We start from the raw sequence: 27,097 nt of genomic DNA, 5'->3' as shown, positions 1-27,097 counted from the left end.
CTATTAGTAAAGCAGTCTTACCCTATCTATTTGAGAATGTTTTTCTACGATTTTCCAATAAAAAGTCCTTCAAGTCAATTATTTATTCCAAAAGTGATTTTTTTCCCCATTTCCCTATTGTAGCCATCTACTGCCTTCATAAAAAGTACTTTTGAATGTCAACTGACAGTGCAACATAGGAATCTACTAGTAAGTACTACCCTTCTTGCATCTCAACCAGAGACTGTGGTTTCAGAGAGTCGAGTAGAAAAATCCAGGCAAATCCAGGCATCCAATATAACTATGAGGGAGTACTGCATAGTCACAGGTGTTGCATTTTGGATATGCCATTAAGCCAGGGCCACTTCTATTCTCACAGGTGGCTATAAAAGATCCTATGGCATTATTTCAAAGAACAGAAAAAAAAGTATCATAGTTGGTAGTTATATATAAACAACATCACTAAAAACAGATTACCTGGTAGCATTATAGTGTTATTGGTGAGAGAGTTTGTTGTTCACAAACTGGCTACAAATATTCCAACTGTGACTACAATTCAACAGTAAAGTACTTTATAACTGTAATCATGCTGAAGTGTGCAAATATAAATGCAGGATATTTGTATGGGCTAAACAATCCAGTAAAAATCTACAATGAGGTCTGATCAGGCTGTGGAGCAAACAAAGACTCCTATATATGTATCCATCTGCATTCCACCACCCCCACCTCCCATCAATTGGAGTACTTGAAATGGCCCAAGAGGAAGAAAGGAGAACAGAAAATCAGCATGCAACCAACAACACACTTGAAGTCAAACGCAAACTTGGAAGCTAGTTTTCAAGACAAGAATTTATTCTGTACAAAATTAGCCAAATTTAGCATAGCATGCAGATATTTTGACTAGTCACCAGCAAAATCAGAAATTGCGAGAAAAACTCAGCTGAACTGGCACCATCTATGGAAAGAAAGGCCCAGAGTTACCGTTTTGGGTCCAGTGACCCCTTTCAGAACTACTGTAACTCGGAAAATGTTGGTATATATGAAGATTCGTTAGGGAGACGGTGTGGAGACAATACACCATGGTGGAGATGAAGCCCAGCGAGAGAGAGAGAGAGAGAGAGAGAGAGAGAGAGAGAGAGAGAGAGAGAGAGAGAGAGAGAGAGAGAGAGAGAGAGAGAGAGACAGACACTAAGATGTGAGGCTGGATGAACACAGCAGGCCAAGCAACATCTCAGGAGCACAAGAGCTGACGTTTCGGGCCTAGACCCTTCATCATTATCTCTGAGAGAGAGAGAGACAGTTGGGCAAACAAAAGAATGGGTAAAGGTCAGCCTGACAAAATGAATAGCTGCTAATGGGGACCATTACAGATTGGTAATGGTTGTGGTAGCAACCCATGTGATGGCAAGGTCTGGTATGTGAAGTTTGGTAAAGAGGATCTGGTAAAAAGTGATCAGGCCCTAAAATTATTGAACTCGATACTGAGTTCAGGTGGCTGCAGGGTATCTAAGAGGAAAATGAGGTATTGTTCTTCCAGATTGCACTGAACTTCACTGGAACACTGTAGCAGTTGGCTAGTCAGCGTTTGGATGGCCAATGATGTAACTGTAGTTCCAAAAATTTACAATTGCCTTGCATTAAAAATTGTGTTACCTACATTTAAATTAAATGATACACATTCAAAGACAAATTCCTTTTTCGCCAATGTTTCCTTATTTAAACTGCATATTAATACACCTGAAATAGTGTGAATCCACAAATATTTGTCTGAATACAAGTCACTGAACAAAGCAATTTCAATGCAAGATCATAAAATCCCAACAGTATGGCAACAGGCTCTTCAGTCCAACAAGTCCACAATGACTCTCACAGCATCCCACCCAGACCCATCCCCCCCATAACCCACCTAATCTACACATCCCTGAACACAATAAGCAATTTAGCACAGCCAATCCACCTAGCCTGCACATCTTTGGACTGTGGGAGGAAGCTGGAGCATCTGGGCGAAACTCATGCAGACACGAGGAGAATATGCAAACACCACACAAACAGTCGCCTGAGGGTGGAATTGAACCCAGGTTCCTGGCACTGAAAGGCAGCAGTGCTAACCACTGAGCCACCATGCCACCTTTTATTAAGGTAATATAAAAATTAATATTTGGCATTGTAACCAAGGATAAACAGGAACAATATTATTGAGGTTACAATTAATGCTCGATGTTCGAATGTTCAGTACTATTGAAACATAAGAAACAACTTAACTTAATTTTGTTATTACAAAATATCTCAAAACAACCAAAGACAATATTTGAAGCCTCATTGGTTAATAAGTAGCCATTGGAATCATTATAAAATTTTCCCCAAAGCGTAAATATTTTGAAATGCTGCCCAGTTAATTCTCAGAATTGCACATTAGACCCCATTAAAGTTTTACTGGGTGCAGTAAGAAAAGGAACAGCAACAAGATATAACCAAGTTAGTTAATTTAACTGATAAAAGTTTAAATGAAAGCTTTGTTTTTTGTATAAATTTGAAGAAAATAGTCCAGAAAATAGGCTCTGTGCTTCAAAAATAAAACTGCTTTCAAAAATATAGATACTGGATCCCTTAAGAATTTTATTTACAAGATTCATTGTGGGAATTTTGACTGGGTTGCTGAAACTAAGTAGTCTCCAGTTTTAAAAAGCATAATGAAACAAGGACGTCATTCAAAATATAAAGGGGTAACTCAGGAACATAACAGCAACATTATGCAAGCACATAATATATTGCAACCATCAGAGTTAACGGCACAAGTTAATTTTCACAATCATGTAGTAAATACGAGTACCTTCTTCAGGCAAAGGACCATCGGACTAATCAGCCTGCAATTAAACTTTCTCAAAACTAATCTCTACCTTTTCAAAAATTAGAAAACCTTTCAGATGAGAGACTTGCTTACTTCAAACCTAGTTTATACTGAAGAAATTCTGTTTCGATTGCCTGTAACAACATTTATGTGTGACGTACAAGTCCTGATTGAGGATTTCTGAATACGTACAGCTGAAAGAAATGACTTTCTGGAAATCCCTTTGTAAGCTTTGAAAAGGGCTGCAGATGAAATAATGATGTACTGCTACATGCTTTTCATCATGTAATGGCATACCTTTCCAAAAAATTACATTTGTCATACTTGACTTTTTTTTTCCCTACAGGCATGTCATTAGATTCAAAATTGTTTATATGGCAATGCTACCACTCCATGCAACAGATTCAAAAGTCACCAAGATACAGAGAAAACAAAGTGTGGAGCTGGAATCTGCAGTTCCCATTATCTAAGATACAGAGAAAGGTTTTTTATTGGTAACTACATGGAAGAAAATGAACAAGAAAAGCATTTTGCAAAGGTTACATCATTAAGAATTTGTTTACATTTATCAGTGAGCAATATCATAAGGTTTCACAAACGGTGTATTAGAAACAATACTAGAGAGTATGGGTTCCTACCCAAAATGTTTCAACATCACAGTTTTCAAAGATTTTGGTCTTTGAATCAAAATGTAACAGCTATTCTGACAGATGTGTAACCAAGTAAACTTGAAAATGGCTGGGTGTAGATTTCGGCTTCAACGATCTGTTCAGTAAACTGTGAGAATCGACCATCGACTCAGATTTCAGTACAACAGAATTCAGATAGCAATGATGGTCAACCTGCTCTTTTGGATTAATACTCAGGAGGCAAAGATTAATTAAAAATACTTGCCGCTGTCAAATGTAAAGTATAGAACAGTACAGCAGAGAAACAGGTCTTTCAGCCTACCATGTCTATGCCAACCACCCTAACCCGAACCACGTCACTATTGTAAACTAATCCCATTTGCTTACACATGGCTCACATCCTCTTTTTCCTACCTGTTCAGGGGTCTGTTTAAATGCCGCTTAAACATTGCTATTGTACCTACTTCTACCACTTGCACTCACAGCGTGTTCCAGATACCTACCACTCTCTGGAAAAAAACTTGCCTTGCACATCTCCTCTAAACATTCCTCTCTCACCTTAAATCTATGCTCCTGAGTAGTTGACATTTCAGCCCTAATGAAATTACTCTGACCATCTGCCCTATCCATGTCTCTCATAATTGTATATACTTCTATCGGGTCACCTCTCAGCCTCCGATGCTCTAGCAAAAACAATCCAAGTTTGTCTTTCCTCTGTTTACAGCGAATACATTCCAATCCAGGCAATATCCTGTAAGCTTCTTCTGCACCCTCTCCAAAGTCTCTGCATCCTTCCAAAAGTTGGTGACCAAAACTGCACATGATAATCCAAATGTAGCATAACTAAAAAGTCTTATATAGTCGTGACATGACTCGACAACTTTTATACTTAAAGCCCTGACCAACTGAGGTCAGCGTGCCATACACATTCTTTACCATCTTAGCCAGCTATATTACCACGTCCTTGGAGCAATGGTCTTACATCTTGAGATCAATGCTCCTGAAGATTCTGCCATTTACTCCAGTCACTGCTCTTGCATTTGACCTCCAAAAATGTACATCATATTTGATCAGATTAAACTCCATTTGCCACTTTTCCACCCAACTTTCCAAGTGATCTATATCCAGCTGTATCCTTTGCCAACCTTCCTCACTATCTGCTCAAGACATTTGGTATGTCCATGAGGACCCTTACCAACTTTTACAGATGGACCATTGAAAGCATATTGTCCAGACGCAAAACAGCTTGGTGTGGCAACTGCTCTACCCAGGACCACAGGAAACTACAGAAGGCTGTGTGAACAACCCAGGCCAACACGGAAACAAACCTTCCATCCAAGGACTCCATTTACACAGCTCGTTGCCACAGAAGGGCTGCCAACATAATCAAAGACCCATCACACCCCTCTTCCGTCAGGCAGAAGATACAGATGTTTGAACATATGCACCAGCAGTTCAGGAAAAGCTTCTTCCCTGCCATTATTAGACTGATGAATGGACTGTCTAAGTTCAAATAATGCTGATCTTGCTTGTGTTGATCTCACCTAGTGCACAACCTGTGCAACAAAATCTGCAGATAATAAAATGTGAGGCTGGATGAACACAGCAGGCCAAGCAGCATCTCAGGAGCACAAAAGCTGATGTTTCGGGCCTAGACCCTTCATCAGAGAGGGGGATGGGGTGAGGGTTCTGGAATAAATAGGGAGAGAGGGGGAAGCGGACCGAAGATGGAGAGAAAAGAAGATAGGTGGAGAGGAGAGTATAGGTGGGGAGGTAGGGAGGGGATAGGTCAGTCCAGGGAAGACGGACAGGTCAAGGAGGTGGGATGAGGTTAGTAGGTAGGAGATGGAGGTGCGGCTTGGGGTGGGAGGAAGGGACGGGTGAGAGGAAGAACAGGTTAGGGAGGCAGAGACAGGTTGGACTGGTTTTGGGATGCAGTGGGTGGAGGGGAAGAGCTGGGCTGGTTGTGTGGTGCAGTGGGGGGAGGGGACGAACTGGGCTGGTTTTGGGATGCAGTGGGGGGAGGGGAGATTTTGAAGCTGGAGAAGTCCACATTGATACCATTGGGCTGCAGCGTTCCCAAGTGGAATATGAGTTGTTGTTCCTGCAACCTTCGGGTGGCATCATTGTGGCACTGCAGGAGGCCCATGATGGACATGTCATCTAAAGAATGGAAGGGGGAGTGGAAATGGTTTGCGACTGGGAGGTGCAGTTGTTTATTGCGAACCGAGCGGAGGTGTTCTGCAAAGCGGTCCCCAAGCCTCCGCTTGTTCTCCCTCCGGACCAACAAAATCTGCATGCCTCTTAAGTTATTTTCCACTCTACGTTGTTGCTTACTATGATCTGCCTGTACTGCTGGTAAACAAAGCTTTTCACAGCACTTTCCTACATGTGATGATAAACCAATCTATCCAGAACTCCTCCAATTTTTGAATCATCTGCAAATTTACAAATCAGACCTGCTAAATTTTCATCCAAATCACATATATTACAAACAAGAGATCCCAGAACACCACCTAGAGTCAGAAAAAGATCCTATGACAACTGCCTTCTACAACAAAGCACACTTTGTATTCAACCTACCAAGGATCCTAGCACATCAAAAAACTTGTTTTTTATTATTGTCTGATCTTAAATAATATTTCTATAGGCGCCCATTGAACAAACATTCTTGTGGTGCCGAAGCAGCACAGCCTGCACAGAATCTTGTATTGGTACCATATGCTTTAAAAGTTCCTTTACTTAAAATACCATGTTTTCACAGCTTACTTTCACTACCAATCACCAGGTGACCAAACCATGCATCTTTTTCCAACACCTAAAAGAGGTTTGCTGTAACATAATGCATTGCTCTTACTCACTGGAATCCAAACCACTAAAACGGCATCAGTTTTTCAAAAAATACATGTTATAGAAAATTTTCATACATCTCAAAGGCTTTTTTTAAGCTGGGAAATTAAACACGTTTCTATTGTTTGGAAGCCAGTATGGCAGTAAGCACAGGGTGGTCAAGTGTATTGTTTTTAGATATACATACCCTGAAGCTCTTTTTACATTTGGCCCAAGGAAAACAAATTTTCATTCCATCAGTTGCAGATCTTAGATAATAAGGAGAGTATGTCTGCCAAATGCACCATCAGATACTTGATAACTACCAATAGACTGATCTCACTGAAACTAAAGAAAAACCAGCGGCATATTCCAAAAAGATCTAATTTTCTAACACTATTCCAGTAAACTCTTGAAATTGGATAATAATTTTGATGGGATTAAAACAGGCTAGCCAGTAAAGTCAAAGCCTGCAAGTTAAAAAGGAAAGCAGCACCATGGATACAAATTTAGCTAAGTGACAGGAGGCAGTTACTTCTAGCCTAGAGGAATATCTACTGTGGGGCTACACAGGATTACTACTTGACCTGCGTTTCTTGATATTCTCTAATTACCTGGTTTTGGGAGTCTCGGGTACAATTACAAAATTAAGAGATGGCATAAAACTGGAGAGCATTATAAATAGATAGACTTCAAGGAGGCATAGACAAGCAGGTGGAATGAATGCACACACAACAGATGAAATGTAAAGTGACCCTTTTGGTTAAGAAGAATGGGGAGAGGCAATGCGAAGGATAGCATTTGAATGAATAGGAACAGAGAAACATAGAAATGTAAGTGCACATTGAAGTTGGCAGGGAAGTTTTTTTTAAAAAATCAACTAAAACTGCATGTAGGATCTTGGACTTCATAAATGCAGTCACAGGATACAAAAACGTCATCTGGCTGGGAGGCAAATGGAATGAAGGAATTTCAAGTTTCTACACTTTAAATGGACCATTAGTAAATAGAAAGATAAATTTTACACTGTTAGTATTTGAAGCCTGGACATCCAAAAAATGAAAATTAAACCTTCTAGAACTCAGTTAACTAATTAGACACAATGTGCCAGGGAATTTTAATTGCTGAGAAAACTGGTTTTAAATCTCCAAGATATCTAGATTTTTCACTGTTCTACATCATTGCACACAAATTCTATTAATTGTGCAAAGTACGCTCAGAAACATACCTACCAATAATAATTAAATCATCCATGTACTGCTCATAGGATCATACAATCCCTGCAGCCATTTGGCCCATTGAGTCACACTAACCCTGTGAGAAGCATCCCACCCATACCCGCCCCCATCATATCCCTGTCAACCCGCATTCCTCAAGGGTAACCCATCCTAAACACTATTTAGCATGGCCAATCTAGCTAACCTGCACACTTCTGGACTGTGGAAGGAAATCAGAGCACCCACAGGAAACCCCCGCAGACATGGTGAGAACATGCAAACTCCACATGAGGACATTACAGAGCAGGCCTCATTTTTATGGAGATGTTTGGAGCTCAAAAATTAATACTGAAATTCTAAAGCAGCTCTGAAAGGATGCTGTATTGTTAAAGATGTTGTCTATTGGATGAGACTTTAAGCTGAAACCCCAGCTGCCCTTTCTTGTGGACCTAAAGAACCACTGTTTCAAAGAAGTGCATGACAGTTATCACCAATGTCCTGACTAATATTTATCTCTCGATCTAAAACACCAAGATAACTAATTGAATTGTTATCACATTACTATTGATGTATTTTGCTGGTTGCCACATTTTTTTATTACCACAGTACTACATTTACTTAACTGGCTGCAAAGAATTTTGAGATGAGCTATCATTGTGAAAGGTGCTATATAAATGCAAATCCAGCTTTCTTTCTCTTTAAAGACAAGAGTGCAACATGTGTCCATCCTCAAGCCACTCTTTGGGTAAACAAGTTCTCCAAGTACTCAATTGAATTTAACAGACTTTGGTCATGTTTATATCTTATGATCCCTAATTTTGAAATCCCAGCAAGTATCTATATATACACTGCCAGACAACTTCACAATTTTAAAAACTCTAAGCATCACCATAAATAATCTTGATGTCAGTCAGCGCATTGGATAGTTCAGCAGGCAGCACGATAACATTTTTACAAAGCTGATGGTGGAGGGGTGCAATTCAAGCAGCACCTTTTTGAATTTCTGCCATTACATGCTGCACAATGTAGCCCAATTTAATCTATGTGTCACTATGGGGTGGCACAGTGATTAGGGCTGCTGCCTCTCAGTGTCAGGGACCAAGGTTTAATTCCACCCTCCAGCGAGTGTCTGTGTGGAGTTTGCATTTTCTCCCCATGTCTGCATGGGCATTTTTCCCAGTGCTCCAGTTTCTTCCCACTGTCATGTCCTCAAACTGACTTTTTGGTTAATTATCCATCATTTATAATTTCTTCGTTGATGAAGTAAATGGGTTTTACAACCTTTGGGGTTTACCGAATGCTCTATGTCCCAAAACAAAACTTCTCTCTGGGCTGCAAGGATTGCAAAGAACATCTCTCCAGTTGTTTAGCTGAGTAAAGTCATCTGCTCACTTATGGTGATAATGGGAACTGCAGATGCTGGAGAATCCAAGATAACAAAATGTGAAGCTGGATGAACACAGCAGGCCAAGCAGCATCTCAGGAGCACAAAAGCTGACGTTTCGGGCCTAGACCCTTCATCAGAAAGGGTCTGGGCCCGAAAGGTCAGCTTGTGTGCTCCTGAGATGCTACTTGGCCTGCTGTGTTCATCCAGCTTCACACTTTGCTCATTTATGGTCTTGCCTTTCCAGAAGTTAATTTCTTAAATCTACATGGCCATTTTCAAGTCACAGCCTGCCAACTTGAAAATATTCAGTTTATCCCTACTTCACTTCTTGTCCAATACCTTGTCCTCTGTTCATGTTAATATATCCAGAAATCCATGAGCCCTTACCTTGCACATTAAGGTTTTGCTGCCCCCTCAAACATCTTTTGGAAATTTACTACATTTACTGGCTCTATTTGTAAGCCAATGCACTACTTACTTTTGTCTAATATTCATACATTGAATTATGTGTCTGTTTTTTTCTTTCACATTATTAAATGCAAGTTTCTTGTGGAACAGTGTTATGGACTCAGTTTGTTGCACGGTGCTGGTACGGAACATCAAAGGAGAAGTGGCTGAAGAACTGTACTATGTGTCTCAGAACTTGAAGGCAGGATGGGGAATTTGGTCAGGAACTGCAATGGCCTGCAAAATTTAAACTATGCTGGAGCTGTGACAGAAAAGGGGACTCTTTTTGTGTGACCCTAAAAGTGCCCCATCACTCCAGCATCGGTGATTGATAAGAGTTTCAGGCAACACTCCAAACAACTGCTTGTGTCTATTCCATATGACCAAAGATGTAGGAGGAGAATTAGGCCATTCAGCCCATGGAGTCGGTTCTGCCATCTGATCATGGCTGATAGGTCCTTATTGGTAAGGGGATCAAAGGTTACCAGAGAAGGCAGGTGAATTGGAGAGAGAAACCTATCTCCAACTAAAATACACTTAATGACTTGGTCTCCATAGCTTTCTGTGGCAATCAGTTCCACAGATTAACTATCTTCATGCTGAAGAAATTCTTTCTCATCTAGGATCACTCTGAGGCTGTGCCCTCTGGTCCTGGTGTCATCTACTAGTCATCTACTAGTGGAAACATCTTCTCCATGTCCACTGTATCTCGGCTTCTCCGTATTCTGTAAGTTTCAGTCGGATCCCCCCTCATCCTTCCAAATCTCAACGAGTACAGACTCAGTGTCCTCAACCACCCTTCATATAATGAGACCTTCATTCCCAGAACTATTCCAATAAACCTCCCCGGACCATGTGCAAAGCCAGCACATCCTTTCCTAGGTAAGAGGCCCAAATTTTCTCACGATATTCCAAATGCGGTCTCACCAGAGCCTTACAGAGCCTCAGCAGCACATCTCTGCTCTTGTATTCTAGCCATCTTGAAATGAATACTAACATTGTATTTGTCTTCCTAACTGACAACTGAACTTGCATGTAAACCTTATGAGAATTGTGAACCAAGACTCCCAAGTCCCTTTGCACTTCAGATTCCGGAAGCCTTTCCCCATTTACCAAATAGCCTACATCTCTTTTACTCCCAAAGTGCATAACATCACATTTTCCCCACATTGTATTCCAGATGCCACTTCTTTGTCCACTCTCTTTGCTTGTCCAAGTCCTACCACAGCCACCCTGTTTCCTCAACGCTACCTGGTCTTCCTTCTATCTTTGCGTCATCTGCAAACTTAGCAACAAAGCCCTCAGTTCTTCTGTCCAAATCAGAAGTGCATTAGCCACTGGCTGCCATCCTAAAAAGAGACTCTTTTATCCAATTTTCTGCCTTCTACCAGTCAGCGAATCCTCTATCCATGCCAGTACTTTTTCTCCCAATACCATGGGTTTTATTTAGCAGCCTCCTGTTATCAAAGGCCTTCAGAAATTCAAATTAAGCATGTCCATGATCTCTCCTTGTCTAACCCACTGATTACCTCCTCTAAGAATTCTAACAGATTTGTCAGGCATGATCTCTCCGTGACTAAACCACGCTGACACCACCCTATTTTATCATGCACCTCCAAGTACTCTGGAATCTCATCCTTAATAACAGATTCTAAAATCTAAGCAATGACTGAGGTCTAACTGGCCTATAGTTTGTCTTCTGCCTCCCTTCTTTCTTCAATCAACGTAGCTTTGAAACAGAGTCAATTTGAAATCTGCTGGGACCAATCCCAGGATCTAGAAAATTTTGGGAAATCATAGCCAGCACATTCATTTTGCCTGCAGTTGTCTGTTTTAGAAATATGGGATATAGGCCATCGTGTCCTGGAAACTTACTGACTTTTAGTTCTTTTGAGTTTCTCAAGTACTTTGTCTCTAATAATATTCATCATCTTAATTTCCTTACTAGGCCACCCTCTGTTTCTGATACGTAACTTGCATCTTTTACAGTGAAAACAGACATAAATATGTCTGAGCAAGGGTCACTGGAACCAAAATGTTAATTCTGTCTTCTCTCTACAAATGCTGCCAGACATGCTAAGCTTTTCCAGCAATTTCTGCTTTTGTTTCTGACAATATATTTATTCAATGTCTCAACTTTTTCCCCATTTCCCACGATGCTTACTCCTGTCTCTATGCTAAGGTATCAAACTTTACTTGAGATGTTGTTCATTTTTGTTTGCTTTATAAAAATTTATACAAGCTTTAACAATCCCTTTTTTTATATTCCTTACTGGTTAAGTTTCTTTTTCGCTCTTTTATCAAGTATATGGTAACTTTTTACTGGCATCTAAAACACCCATATTACAGTACTATTCTTTACAACATTATATAACACAGTGATTAATCACCTTAACAAGGTGTTTGATTTTGCTTTATCCATTTGGGGAAAGAATAGGTGCTTTCATTGAAAAAAATTATATCCTTGACGTAACTTGTTTCTCTTCATACAATTCTAGCTTGCTAATGCAAAACAAAATGTGGAATGAATTAAAATGGAGTTTGCATAACAGGTAATGGTATGTCATACTACTGCATTATGTATTATGCCATAACACAAAAAAGGATATTTATCCCTATGGCCAATTATGGCTACATTTATTACAAAAATACAAGCTTTAGCAGCCAGAAATAATTTCAAGCAGAAAAAGGATTAGTATGAAATTACACCCCACTATCAGTTTCTCATCACAGCTCCCTTTTTCAGTCCACATCATTTGTGTAAATTCACACACTAAACATTTCAAAGCATTTGTACAGAAAAGCAATGCAGGACTTTAGTGAAGATTTCTGCTCTTTTTATATTTGTTGATTTGATACATTTGTAGGAAGAAAAATTGAAAATGAATGGTTTTACTTTTTTTCAATCAAATAACAGCAGTAGACATTCTCAAGTTCAGTTATGACAACTAAGCTTTTCCAATTTTTGCATGATTTAAATGACAATATATGATTCTTTCATAATATTAGTGCAACTTGAGCTCAAATTTTTAAGAGGTTCCGCTCTATTACTAGATCATACTTCCTTCTCCAGGTTTTTGTGTTTGTAAATGTTCGAAACAGGATCCATTAATCACTAAACATCATGTGCTATAGGTTTCTCTCCACTACAAAGTGATTATGGCTGACAGATTCATTTGAAGTATAACCTTTAAATGGCATCAGAAACAAAAGCTCTTTTCACAATTTTTTCTCAGCTGGATATCAAACTTAGTTATGCACTCAAAATCTCCAAACGTTCACAACCAGGATCCAAGTCCTCATGTCAAAGTGAGTGATTATAAAGAAATGTGAGCCACAACACAAAATTCAAACACCCCATTCAGAATAAAATGTATCTAGCATGTACCTTGTCCACCTAGCATCTGAACATCAGCTACTGTTGATCTAATATTTGAGTTGGCATTCTTCCAGTTAATTAGTCTAGACCAAGTGCTCTTTCAAATCACTGAAATACAACGACTTCTTGGTAAAATGCTTCATCTTTACATGATCCCTTATATTTCTTTATCAATTTCAATCTCAACACAACATGGTTACAATCTCTATCAATGAAATATCTTTTACAATAAGTTCCTTACTGATTTTTTAAGTACCCAGAACCAGACCTGTCATTGTATCTTTTCTTGTTTTGAGTACATTCCCTCCTGACAGTAGGAACTGACCTGGGACATAAATTTCTCCTCGTTACCATAAATAATTGTTTTATCCTAATCTATTTTAGCTTAACTGGAGCTCCTACAATTAGAATTGAGTTGCAACTGTAATCCTCACATCTTAAATTATTTTTACTGACTTTTGGTATGATATATCTATTTCAGAACACCCCACATCCTTTACCTTTCCTCCATATATTCTTAGGTAAATTTTTATTTGACAGAGTTCAACTCTACTTATTCTTAGTTTCAAGACACCAGTGTCAATGGTTCAGATGTTCAACAGCCACCTCCAAAACTGGCAGCGACACCTTCAACATTTAATCTTTCCAAAATATCATTTTGGGATATAAGCTGTATTCTTAAGAATACTACATTTAAAGCTTTTTCTATTACTTTATAAAAAGCGGAAGGCCTATTACAAACTTATATTGTATCTTCAATGAAAAAGGTTTGTTAACAACTAAAAATGCAATTCAGCTCTGTATCCAAGTGGCTCAAGGGTGCCAATAGTTGAAGTGATCATCAGGGGAGACAGAAAAGACAGGAGGCCACCGGGGCTGAAATATAAGAAATTGCCAGAAAATCATTTATCAGAAGCCTTGGTAAAGGAGTTCAGTTGATATTATATGAACTTCTTTACAAATTTTTCAAATTTCTCATACTAGTAAGCAACCTGAATCCTTGAGGTCCCTCTGTTCCACAACATTACCCAAGGCCCTACTTTCAACTGTAAGAATCCTGCCTTTGTCTTAGCAAAATGCAACCCTTTACATTTATCCAAATTAAGCCTCATCTGCCACTCGGCCCATCGACCCAACTAACCAAAATTTCTTTGTAATCTTAGATTACCTTCTTCACTATCCTGTAGACCACCAATTTTGGTGTCATCTGCAACTTACTAACCGTGCCTTCTACATTCTCACCTAAATTATTTATATAAATGAGAAGCAACAGTGAACCCATTACCAATCCTTGTGGAATACTGCTGGTCACAGGCTTCCAGGTTGAAAAACAACCCTCCACTACCACTCTGTCTCCTGTCGTTAAGTCAATTTTGTATCCAATTGGCAAGCTCACCCAGAATCCCATGTGATCTAACTTTATTAGTTAATCTACCACGTGGAATCTTGTCAAAGGCTTTTTTAAAGTCTAGGTAAATGACGTCTCCTCAGCAGTCTTCTTTGTTACTTCCTCAAAATAATACTCAATTTTACGATACACTATTTCTCTCATACAAAACCACACTGACTATCCCCAATCATACCTTGCTTCTCCAAATGCAATCTTTCAGAATCACTTCCAACAACTTACCCACCACTGAAGTCTGACTCTCAGGTCTTTAGTTCCCAGGCTTCGCCTTACATTCCTTCTTAAACAAAGGCACAACTTTAGCCATCCTCTTGTCCTCCGGCACCTCACCCTTGGCTGCAAATGATACAGATATTCTGCAAGAGGCCCCACAATTTCCTCCCTAACTTCCCACAACCTTCTCGGGTATACTAGATAGGTGTTCTTTTTAATCTTTAAAAAAACTTTTATTTTTTAAACTGCAGTATACCTAAAAACCATTGTAGCACAAAGTCGAAACTTCAAATACATTTTCAAAATTGTGGCTACAAAAATCTTGAATTTTTGCTTCTTCCTGACCCTCATATCATTTCCATCCATGGAAAGCTGAAGCCAGAGTACAACTGATATTTGTACATTCCATGGTACTGGATTCATTCCATGCAAGAACAGCATGTAGCGGATTTTATATAGTCTTCTCATTTTTTCATTGATGACTAACTAATCGACCCCATACAAACAAAACTTATATAACTTTTTTTGAAAGTTCTCATTTTGATATGGGTCTTCTCAATGTAACAACAATGTAATACAGACTGTGAACAGCCACATGCCAGTCCACACGAACATGAATTTATATTTCACTCTGATTCATCTGAGCCAGCAAAGGAGATGTTTGATAAAGAATCAGCTTCTCAAAAAGTCAGGAAAAGATTCCAAGCAAGGCGGGCTACTCAGTTTATTTGTCATGTCAGTTTCAAGTCTAATTGCTTTCACAAAGACAATGGTATCACTGTTTATTTAGGAGACTTTAAATTGTTTTGTAAGATATAATTAAAGCATCCTATCTGTCTGGACCTTCCAATTTAGTGCAGGTCAGAACCAAGGATAAAAGATCATGCATTACTCAGACTATAATTGAGACTGGAAATAAAACTGTTTCTCAGAAATCAAATAGTCAACTTTCTCTCAAAGCTTAACTCAAGACACCGCATGAAAGGCCAGATTTATGTTCTCTTTTTGTTTTAAATTCAATTTCTATGGTTAGTATTTCAGGTTCAAAGGTTAAAGGCACTGCAAGACCAATTTTGGTGTCAGATCTTAGGACTGACTCCCCAAAACCACACGCACTGAACTGGCCATTGGAGAGTATTATAAACAGATCCAGCAACCCAAAGCTGCATACCAACAGGCACTGTGGGCCAAGAGCAATAACAGAACTGTATTGAAACCCAATCTATAATCTCATGACAGATACTGATTTTTTTACTATTACCATCAGCTGGGGTATGAAAAGTGCATGAACAAAGTTGCTGCAAAAGCTCAGCATGTCTGGTAGCATCTGTGAAGAAAAAATCAACTCAACGTTTTGGATCCAGTGACCCTTACTCAGAACTCTTCACAGATGCTGCCAGACCCGCTGAGTTTTACCAGCAACTTCTGTTTTTGTTCCTGATTAATGGTATCCGCAGTCCTTTCATATTTTATGAAGCTTGCATGGTGTCATGCCAAGAGTAACACTGGCATACCTATAAATGAGATCACAACTTGGTGAAGCTACAAACAGCAGAAGCAACATGCACCAAAAGGGCACAGCACTTGCACAAGCAATCTGGGTCACTGATGGTAGTGGACAATTAAATAACAGGAGAAAGAGATTCCAAAAATATACCTGTCCTCAACAATGGGAAAGACCAGCACATCAGTGTGAAAGGTTAAAACTGAAGTAGTTGTATCCATATGCAGCCAGAAATGCCAAGTTGTTGATCCATCTCAATCACCTCCTGAGATCCTTAGCATCACAGATGCAAATCTTCAGCCAATTCAATTCACTCAACATGATATCAAGAAACAGCTGAAAGCACTAGATACTGCAAAGGATATGGGCCCCTGACACCATTCTAGCAATAGTACTGAAGACACATGCTCCAAATCTAACTATGCTCCTAGCCAGCTGTTGTAGCAGATCTGTAAAACTGACATCTTCCCAGCAATGTGGAAAACTGCCAGATATGTCCTGTTCACAGGAAGTATAACAAGTCCAAGCCAACCAAGTCTCACCCTATAAGTCGACTGTCGACCATCAAAGTGATCAAACGTTGCTGTCAAGTCGGTGTTCCTCAGTAAGATTCTCCTCATTGAGGTTCAATTTTAGCTCTGCCAGTGCCAGATACCTCCTGACTTATAAACTAGACAATAAAAAAAAACTAAAAGAACTGCAAATGCTGGAAATCTGAAACAAAAACAGAATCTGCTCAAAAATTTCAAGTCTGGTAGCATTTGTCAAGAGAAATCGGAGTTAACATTTTGGGTCCATCAATGGAATGGACCATGATAGATCAGTGACGACAATGGTTAGCACTGCAGCCCCACAGCACTGGGGACCCAGGTTCAATTCCTCCCTCGGGTAACCATCTGTGTGAAGTATGCACATACTCTCCATTCTGAGAGAGTTTTCTCTGGGTGCTCCAGTTTCCTCCCACAGAGTCCAAAGATGTGCAGGCTAGGTGGATTAGTAATGGGAAAAATGCAGGGTTACAGGGATAGGGATAGGGTGTGGATATGGGTGGAATTCTCTTCAGGGGTTGGTGTGGACTCGATGGGCCAAGGACCTGCTTCTACACTGTAGGGATTCTATGTTCACTTCTTCAATTAACATCCAGGTTTGAGTTAATAAGTGCCAAGTAACATTCACGCCATTCAAGTGCCAGGCAATGATCATTCCAAACAAGAAAGAATTTAACTCTCTCTCTTTGACATTCATTAGCATTATCACTACTGAATCCCCTATTATAATGCCATGGTTGATGTTACCAGCCACATACAATTTACGTACCATTCACACACAAATACTATGGCTCAAAGATTAGGTCAGCAGCTAGGAACTATATGGTAAGTAACTCACTTCTTTCCCATCTACAAGATGCACAGAAGTATTTCACCAAGGCTCCACTGGCAGTACCTACCAAATCTATTATTTCAACCAACAAGGACAAAGGCAGAAGATTTACAGGAACACAACCACCAGCAAGTTTTGCTCCAAGACATGCATCACTTTGACCTGAAACTATATCTCTCTGATGAAGGGTCTCGGACCGAAACGTCAGCTTTTGTGCTCCTGAGATGCTGCTTGGCCTGCTGTGTTCATCCAGCTCCACACTTTGTTGTCTTGAATTCTCCAGCATTTGCAGTTCCCATTATCTCTCGTGTTTCTTCACTGTTGCTGTGTCAAATCCGCAGAATTCCATTCCTTACAGCACTATGAGAATACCTACACACCAAGGAGTGCAGGGATTCAAAAAGACAGCTCACCAACACCTTCTCCAGGTCAATTAGGAATGAGCAATAATGGCCCAGCCTACAGAGCCCACATTCCATAACCATTTTAAAAATTAGGCCTAACGCTGGTATTGTCTATATCCATGAATAGGAAACAGTTTACTACTCAGGATTTAAAGATCAGCAGTATCTTGAGAATTCTTTTCAGCAAATGGAAGGAACTTTCAGAGGCTCTCAGAAAACTTCCACAGTCAAAGTAGTGGGTGCATTTCACTTCTGTGGCAGAACTTCTGAAGTTTTGCTTGACCAAATTAATTTTTCTGCACTGAAGTAGTAATTGTCTCTAGAGGATTTTGGAGACATCCAGTAACATGAAAAACAATAAATGTAAGGTTTTTGAGAAGGGATGTTCACTTCTGTAAGGATGGTTTCACAAGAAAAGTTTGACAAGAGATTTTGGAGAAGATAACCAATTGTATAAATACCAGCAACACTGTTCCAAGAGTGGGGCCGGAATGCCACAAAAACACTAAGTGTTTTCACTATTTTTCATTGTCTCAGTTGTGAGTGATATGATCCATATCTACACCTCAGCCATATCCTCACAGTAACTCGGAAAGATTAGTGCATTTTATTTTTCAGCAAAGAAATTTGTCCACAAATCTCTTCTGGTTTTCATCGCACTGTCCAAACTGCTTCTCCCAAATTATTTATAAATTTATTTTAGCTATCATATACACAACGATCCACAGATTGATGTTGTCTTATCAACAAAACAAAACCAGCTAAAACCGAAGAGTTTCTTGTCAATGTTATTGATTCTACATCTTGTACTGTTCTTGTTGGGAGATTAAATAAGAGACAGAGGAGGAGACCTCTCAAAAATAATCCTGTGAATCTTTTTAAAGAGATAGCCTAAGAAATTCAGAGCACAGACAATATGAAACAAAAATGAAGGAAGTTGGAGGCCTGGTTCAAGCTGAGAATTTGTGGCCAACTTATCCTTACAGATACATTGCTTCTTCAGATAACCATTCACTCACTGAAATCATATTCAAAATGCAACATCAACTCTTTGTATGCCAATTAACAAAGTGTTGCCATCAAAAGGTACATCCTAACTCTGTGGAATTCTCTGACACAGAAGACAGTGGAGACCAAAACACTGCATGTTTTCAGGATGGAGTTACATATATTTCTTAGGGTTAAAAGGATAAAGGGCATGGAGAAAAAGCAGGAACAGAGTACTGAGTTGAATGAGCAATCATGATCATATTGAATCATAAAACAAGTTCAATGGTCTGAATGGCATACTCTTGCTCCTATTTTCAACATTTCTCCCTTCTTCTCCAGAGAAGCCTCTTAACATGAAGAAGAGGTAAAATGACTATGGGATGCAGACTTCGATGAAATTGTTCCAAAGATGGAGCGCTTTGAGTGCAGATGCATCCAGCAGGTGGATCAGAAAGTTGACACGTGGGTTCCAAGCAGCTGACAGGTGCCACATGCCAGCATCATGGGCAGAACATGATCAAGACATCTACAGCACACCCTAGGATGTTGCTGTCAGGGATTCAAGATGGCAGCCTGGAGAAGCAAAAAGCGAGCTGCAGCTGCCGGGTACAGCTCTGACTTCCATGTCAGGATTTCTTAGCACTTGGTTCTCTCATGATCAGTGGTAGAATAGGAAGATGCATATTATTGAGGTGAAATGTGCAGTTAATAAGTCTGATAAAGAGTAATTCCTATAAATCGGTAGCCTACTACCACCTAGCAAGAATTTCCTCTCAAAATCCAGGATTTCATTGGCTTGTGTAGCTGCTCACAACTTCAACAACTGATTCGGTGGACATCTTACCTGATTCTATCAGATTTCTCACTATTGTTTATGTGGTTCAGGGTCCTCTAACATTCCAACCTTTATGTTATGTGTTCTTTTTGTCTTAAATCCTTCTAGTTGCCTCCTCTGCCAGCCAAACTTTCTCAAAAACTGAAGTCAAAGCCTAAGAGGTGTTCTCATTGCACTGTTGTAACCGGAAAGCGGTTTCTGTTCACATGCAACATCCTAACAAGACCAGCATTTTCCCTCGGCTATCCAATTCTAATCCAACTCTCGACCCCTCCCCTAACTTCCAACTCCATAATCTTCTCCAGGCATTTCCGTCTGATATCCAACCAGCATGTAAGTAACTAAGAGACAGTAAGAACTGCAGATGCTGAAGTCAGAGATAACACAGTGTGGAGCTGGAGGAACACAGCAGGCCAGGCATCATCAGAGGAGCAGGAAAGCTAACGTTTCGGGTTGGGATCCTTCTTCAGAAATGAAAGTAACTAAACTGCTTTAAAACAATTTGCTTAGAGAAATAAAAAGTGAGATACGACTCTTAATATTTAAATGCTATCATTCAACAATGGAAAAAATATTTGCCCACATCTTCCAATAGGTGGAGAGGCCTCAGAAACAACTTACACTGCTGATATGGATAGCGACCCTGCAAATCTTCCAATGTGTAAACATCTGTAGTACCTTATAGGAAGCTTAGATTTCTGATTTATTCTGCTAGTTGATCCACAATGGTACTCTAACAACAGTGGGAACAGTTGGCCAGAGCCATGCAAGGTTTGGCAATTTAGGTTGATGGCTTTACATTTAGTCTGGTTTTTGCATGGATTTACTTAGTGTGTAACTTCAAATAAATCAGTTGGCATGTCAAAGCACTTCAGCATCCCCAGAAACACTGTCAGCTCCCTCAAAACATTCAACCTCTCTCTAAGAGGATATTTGATTGCCTCCCATCCTGGTAACATTCACTCTTCTATCACCCGAGGCAATGGTCATTCAGTCACAATGCTCACCCCGCCTCACAGAGAGCATTCACATCCTCCGCACATTAATAGGAGCTGAGGTTGCTGCTACCAATGCATTCACCAGATGGCCAGGATCACGAGGGTCAGTGGACCAAGAGTTACCATGGTTGGAATGCATATTGCAAGAGATGGGGAAGCAAGGGCAGGAGGATTGCTTTGACTCCAATCTCCTGAAATAAATGGCTGAAAGAATGCTGATCTACCACCGTGATATAGGCTTTTGCCTCCAACAAGGTATTAGTATCTGTTGAAGCAATATATATATATTGCATAAAATCTCCAGTAATATAAAAATTAGATGTGGATAACGTCGTACTGAAAGGTTCAACAGACGTTTATTACAACCCCAGGCATATGCGTAAATTGTAGTCACAAGCGCTTCAACTTCTGGTCTAATATTAAGCTATTCAGCTACACACAGCATGCTTCTATCAGTATGTCATGCTTCAAGAGAGCCCAGTAAGATGGTGACTGAGACTTAACCCTTAATTCATGTGCTATGTTACAGTGACAATATCATGAATACGTCTGTTAAAGATATCCTGCATACTAGTTGTGAGACATAACACAATACGCCCCAGGACAACGCTGAAAAATCCAACAGGGTTTGCTTGGCAGCCTTTAGGGGTCACGGAAAGCTGTGCCACTTCCACTGAATTGGGTTAGGTCAACTGATTCAATAAATGAGTCAGGCCCTGGCCACCACCCTGGCTACCGTGACATGGTGGAGTAAATTCCACTTTAATGTTCCAAAAGAACCACTGTAATGCTAAAAGGATAAAGATGTCTTCCTTACTTTTTGTTGTCTTCTTCAGTTTGCTTTTGCAGTACAGCCTTGAGAAGAAAAAAAATTGCTGTACTGTTCCTCAGAAAAAGGAGTAGATGTTTAAAGTCCCAAATCAGGGGCTGAATTTAGAATGGTTTTCTCCTTAGCAGCCCAAAATTAATACTCCCTCAGCTGTCCGCTTAAGTAGCCCTTCATTCTCATTCCCGGTTTGATTTATAGTCAGCAACAGCCAGTGAATAAGGTTATGATCTCAATTAACTATGACACCTGGCTCCTAATGATGGATAAGTGAGATTTGATTAGCTCGTCATCGCTGGACTTAAACTGCTGTAGAATATTAAATATCATGAAGTCATCCCAAAAGGAGCTTGGGGAAATTTGTCTGCTTAGAGCAACTGACACAGTTTCTATATTAATGGTATCAGTTCAAGACTTTTCAACATGGCAGCAACATTAGCCTAGCCTTCTTTAAAATAAATGTGAAGCATGCTAATGGACAGAATGGCAAAAATGTATTGGAATGCAATTACAAGGTTGGCAATTAAATACTAAATGGAGTAAGTTATTCATATCTCAATAGCTTTTCCTCTTCTCCAAGACTAGGACATACTGAACAGCCTCAAAAGTACCTAAACAATCTAAAATTTCCAACATAAAAAAATGTAAAACTATCTGTAAGTCAACTGGAAGGAAGATGACAAACTGATACATTTTAACTATGCATCTGAATTAACACCGTTGAAATTATCTTTTGAAATACTGATTGCTGAAACAAGTTACAAGCAAATATTTAGCTTTGAAAACTGCAGTCAAGGAAAATAAATATTCAACAAAAATTAAATATTACAGTTTTGAACTAATGAGCCCAGAGATTATTGTTACGAACCCAGACCAGATCACTAAATTATGCCATGATCTGGTGAGGGACCAGTAACCATTTGAGAGATCCTGGAGACTTCCTAAAGAAGAAGGAGATTGAAAACCCCAGTGTATACAAAATGGAAAATGTAATCAAGACCGATCCAAACAGTTCTTCCAGGCTATGTTAACAATGAGACGGGTCATCAAATCTCATTAAACTTCACAAGGAATCACAAATCTTAACATTTACTGAATCTTGAATCTCCCTCTCAAAAGCTACTCCATTCTATCTCGATAACTGCTCCCATTCTGGTTAATCCTTTCCTGGATCTAATTTGCTCTGGACTGCAAACCTGAACTCCAGTACTCATTAACAGACATAATGCTAACTCTTCACCAAGAAATAGCTTCACTACGCCAGTTCTGGGTTTTTCCCCATGCTCCAATCTTGCTCAGTTGCAACAAACAAATGCTGCTTGTGAGCTTTTTATCCCCCATTCTCTCAGCTGTACATATTAACACTCATGGGCTTCTTCCTTGTCCTTGTAGCATTCCCCTTAAGACAGTACCAATGACCTTCCCACTTTCTCAGCTCCCCTGGATGTCTTCTGAACCCCAACTCCAAAACATTACTAACTTCCTACAGCCTTTAAACTTCTCTTCAGTAGTCCCTGGATTGTTCATATGAACAACTTAAAAACTTTCAATAAACCCCTCCCTTATTGCTGGGTAGAATTAAACGCAACTACTCAGTAATACTTCGAAGTTTCAGGGATTTCTGGCTGCTAAGCACAAAAAAAAACTTACAAAGCAGGTTCATCATACTATTAGCAACTGAATAAGGAAATAATAATAATTAGAAAGGATTTATACCAGATGTATGAAAATGACTCATCAATCTAATCATGTAACCAACACATATCTGATGGGAAACTTGCTTTGTATCTTGAATCAAGATCATTCACTGAGTGTTTTATACAAAAGGCTTATGGAACATTTCAACTGTTCAATATGTTTCTGTATAGTACATAGAATAGAAAAACTCATTTCAAATCCCACCTTGAGTTGCATTCAAATTCTACCAACACTGAATCCTGTGAAGGCTATGTTCTTCAACACACTCTGGCTGTGGTGCTGGAGACTTTTGTATTGGAACTAAACAGACTCCTGGCCAGTATAGTCACACCATTTTTCAATTTCAGCAGTAAAATATCAGTTTTCTTAGTTACATTTGACATATTATTAACAAATTTATCATTAGGCCTTGCAATTTCTCATTTATGAATTGTAGAAGCTACAATATAATTCTCCATCAGAAGAAACAATGCCTTAGCTCTAGCTGTTTAAACTTGTGTCTTAAACTCATTACTTCAACTAAAAGTATTCAATTTACGCATAAGCCATACTGATAGATTTGAGAAAACTAGTATTTATAGAGGAATTACACAAGCTTTCTCTAAGCCGTTTGCTTCTCCATTGTGTCGCTTTCATACCAGTTCAGTTTGAGAACCATTTTTACAATTTGATTTAATTCATCTATGTATAGGCTAAATACGTAACGTTCTAATGCATCTTAACTGCAAGTTACTGAGATATGAACTCATTCAGTTTAGTGTCAGGCAACAGATTACAATTTCAGAGTTCTAAATCGACAGTGACACAGTGAACAAAATTTTAGCTTTCAAAAAAAATGGTTGTTTGGTGTGCAACTCACCCACCTTTCTATCAAGGTCCCACACAACAGCCTGATTACTTTTTGCACGTTCTCAGTGCACAGCCAGCTCCAGTGATCTTTCATCAGTAAACAGAGGAGATCCAGTGCTACATCTGCCAAAGCTGTTTCAGAACCTTTTGTTTCAAAAGGAAAGGAAAGGAAAGCAAATGAACATTTTACGTTTACCACAAATAAAGAGCACCTGAAATAAGTGTTCAAAATCAGGAAAAGTGAGAACCAAATCAGCTTTACTTTTCACATCCTCTGACTGAACCAGTAGCCGCCTTGCTCAGAGGCAAAAGTACTACCTATTGCATTAAGTTGCAGTTATGTACTATTAAGGACGGTATGTACAAAGAATAAAGAACATGGCTGCATTTGAGAAAACAGCTCACAAGTGATAAGCTTCAAGATTTTTAAAGCGTTTAAGATCTGTAACAAGTTCTGGCTTTGCAGTTGCTGTCTATCTTGCAAGAATTATTTGTTAAAAAGGCATTTCACAAAGGGTAAATTAGGTACTAAGCAGGCATTAGGGGAGGTGGTCAAATATATTACGAAACAATTAACTATTATAGGATTGCTGAACATTAAAGGAGAACATGACAATATGAACAGTTGAGAAAACGGGCACAACAGCTGATAAATTGAGGTGCACAGCCAGCAAGGTATTCTCAAATGAGGCCGGGAGAATCAGAAAGATAGATCAGATGACTAACGTGGGTTAGGCTATGGGCTACAATGTTTGTATCAGGTAAAGTTCAGGAGGTCAGTGTGTCAGGTTTATGAGCAAACAGAAACTGCAAGAGGAGCACACGATGATTTCTGCAAGATAAAGCCAAAAGAGGAGAATGACAGGCAACGTTCTAAAAGATGAAACGAAGGAAGCTGGTGACACGCCTAGCCTAACTTTTGATTTTGACACAAACCCAGCTCGCAATTAAGTAGGTGCACATGCATTCAAATGTCAAAAACAGGAACAAAATAGAGGGCACAGACACAGAATTCGTGGAGAGAAAGGATGGCTGTGAGCTTTCAGACTTGAGTTGGAGGACACTCAGCTTACCTAAGTCAGTCAACATACAAATAAAGAAATGCAGCCTCAATGTATTCCATGGAGCTGAGACAAATTATTTATTTTATATCATTAGGTGTTTATAAGAAATGTTAGATTATTTTGTTTCACCAGGTACTCTACATGGTATCAACTTAATGCAATAGGTAGTACCTTTGCCTCTGAGCAATGCGGCTACTGGTTTAAATTCCATTACAGGCTTCAGCACATATTCTAAAGTTAGAGTACACAGTCGCACAGAAGGAATACTGCCAGGTCAGATGTTAATCGCAGGCTGTTCTCAAAGATGTAAAAGATGAAATGGCACTATATGAAGAATGGCAAGAAGCTTTCCTGCAAGCTGGCCAGAATTTTTTCCTGGACAATCATATTATATAGTCATTTGTTAACAAGCTGTGTGTGGGACTTTGCCACGCTCAGTCACATTGCATTGTGATCATAGCAGTAAACACACTTCAAAACAATTCCATTAATGGCCAAACACAGTGGGATACTCTAAGAACATAAGATATAATATGAAAAAAGTTGTTTCATATTTTCCAAATGTTTTTCAAAATCAATCTTGTATTAAACTAATAATTTCTGAACTAAAAATATAATTCCTATTAGCTTCATGTTGTTTAATCTGGATAAGTTCAGATAATATTGTTTAATTCAACTTTACTAGAAATATCCTTAAACTATGCTGGATAGGAGCAGCAGATAGAAATTGGAAATGACAATGTATTGTCAAATTCCTGTGAATTTTTCCCATTTTAACGGGATATTATAGTGTCACTAATTATGCAAGCCCCAATCTCCTCGATGGGATCACTGTCTCTAAAGAGCAGTTGCTGCAAAAAGCAGGGGAAAGGACTCATATAGATTAGATCTTTACATCTCCAGGCTCTGAGGGTTAAAAAGTGGTATACCTCCACCTAGTGGAGATATGTATAGATGACAGCTCCCTATTCTACCCACCTCAAGACATCTCGTCTTGGATTTAATGGCCTGCTATAGTCCATCGTATTTGCAAAACATGAATCAACTAAAAGAACAGCACAAAAGGCCTCTCGTTAAAGGACACAGTACTTGAAGAGAAATTATTTTCTCACCTGGGGGCTACCAGAACTACAGCAGACACATTCAGGAATGACATAAGGCAGTGCTTCTTCACTAGAAGAGTAGTGAATACCAGAAACACTCTCCCACACCAAAACACTACAGAGATTGGCATAATTGAAAATTTCAAAACTGAACTTTATAAATTTTTGTTGGACAACAGGATTAAAGCACAGGGAATTCAAGCAGGTATGGTGCATAAGTATCAGCCATGCTAGAACTGGGTAAAGGAAGAAGTTTGAAATGTCAGCAGCTTATATTTATATAACAGCTTTACTGTTTTACCCAAGACACTTCACAGGAGCTTAACAAAGGAAAATTTCACAGCAAGTCACTTAAAGCAGTACTGGGGCAGATCGGTCAGTGGCAGTTTAAAAGGAACGCCTTAAAGAAACAAAAAGAAGCAGAGACATGGGGAAATTTAAAGAGAAGACTCTACACGATAATGCCTGCAGCCAGTTAACATTGGGAAAACTGAAGGGACAAGAATTAGTTGAGCACACGTTGCTTGGAGGGATGCATGGCTGAAGATTACAGAGATGTGAAGAGACCAGTCCAGAGGAGGATTTCAAATAAAAAATGAATAAGATTTTTACAATCAAAGCTTTACATGACTGGGAACCAATATATATCAGTGAGCACAGGGATGACAGCTCAGCAGGACGCCATGTGAGTAAGGACACAAGCATAGAAGATGAGCTCCAACCAGCAGCATGCTGTAATAATTAGGGCTAGGAGGAAAAAAACACACAAATGAGGATTTTGGCAACAGATAACCTATGTCAGGTTGAAGTTAGGTGATGTTACAAAGATTGGAAAAGTAGTGTGTAATGATGGGGCAGATGTACTTGGCAGCTCACCTTTGAAGCTAAATATGCTATCAAACAGCCTGGTTTAGGGGCTTTGACCGTTCCCAAGGGAACAAATGGAGTTGGAAGATGGTTAATGGAGTGGGAATTGCTGCTGATCTAATATTGGATGTCAAAAAATAGTCATATAACTTGACAACAATAGAACTGTCCCAAGTGATGATGGTGAGGTAGGATTGGGTGTCATCTTTGATCTATCCTGTTCCTTTGTATAGCTTTACAATC

At 39.4% G+C, this 27,097-nt stretch overlaps 1 protein-coding gene across 1 annotated transcript in view; it reads right to left on the bottom strand.

Annotated features, from left to right (window-relative positions):
* snx19b (sorting nexin 19b) overlaps positions 1-27,097 on the bottom strand; it is a 167,285-nt gene that overhangs the window by 101,663 nt on the left and 38,525 nt on the right. The window contains exon 8 of the mRNA XM_059638914.1: positions 23,835-23,964. Coding sequence (XP_059494897.1) covers positions 23,835-23,964 — 130 coding nt within the window. The remainder of the gene's footprint in view (positions 1-23,834; positions 23,965-27,097) is intronic.

The sequence above is a fragment of the Stegostoma tigrinum genome, chromosome 32, assembly GCF_030684315.1.
Source record: "Stegostoma tigrinum isolate sSteTig4 chromosome 32, sSteTig4.hap1, whole genome shotgun sequence".
NCBI classification, from domain to species: domain Eukaryota; kingdom Metazoa; phylum Chordata; class Chondrichthyes; order Orectolobiformes; family Stegostomatidae; genus Stegostoma; species Stegostoma tigrinum.
The sequence above is the reverse complement of the archived record's forward strand: the minus strand, read 5'-3'. Positions and strand labels throughout refer to the sequence as shown.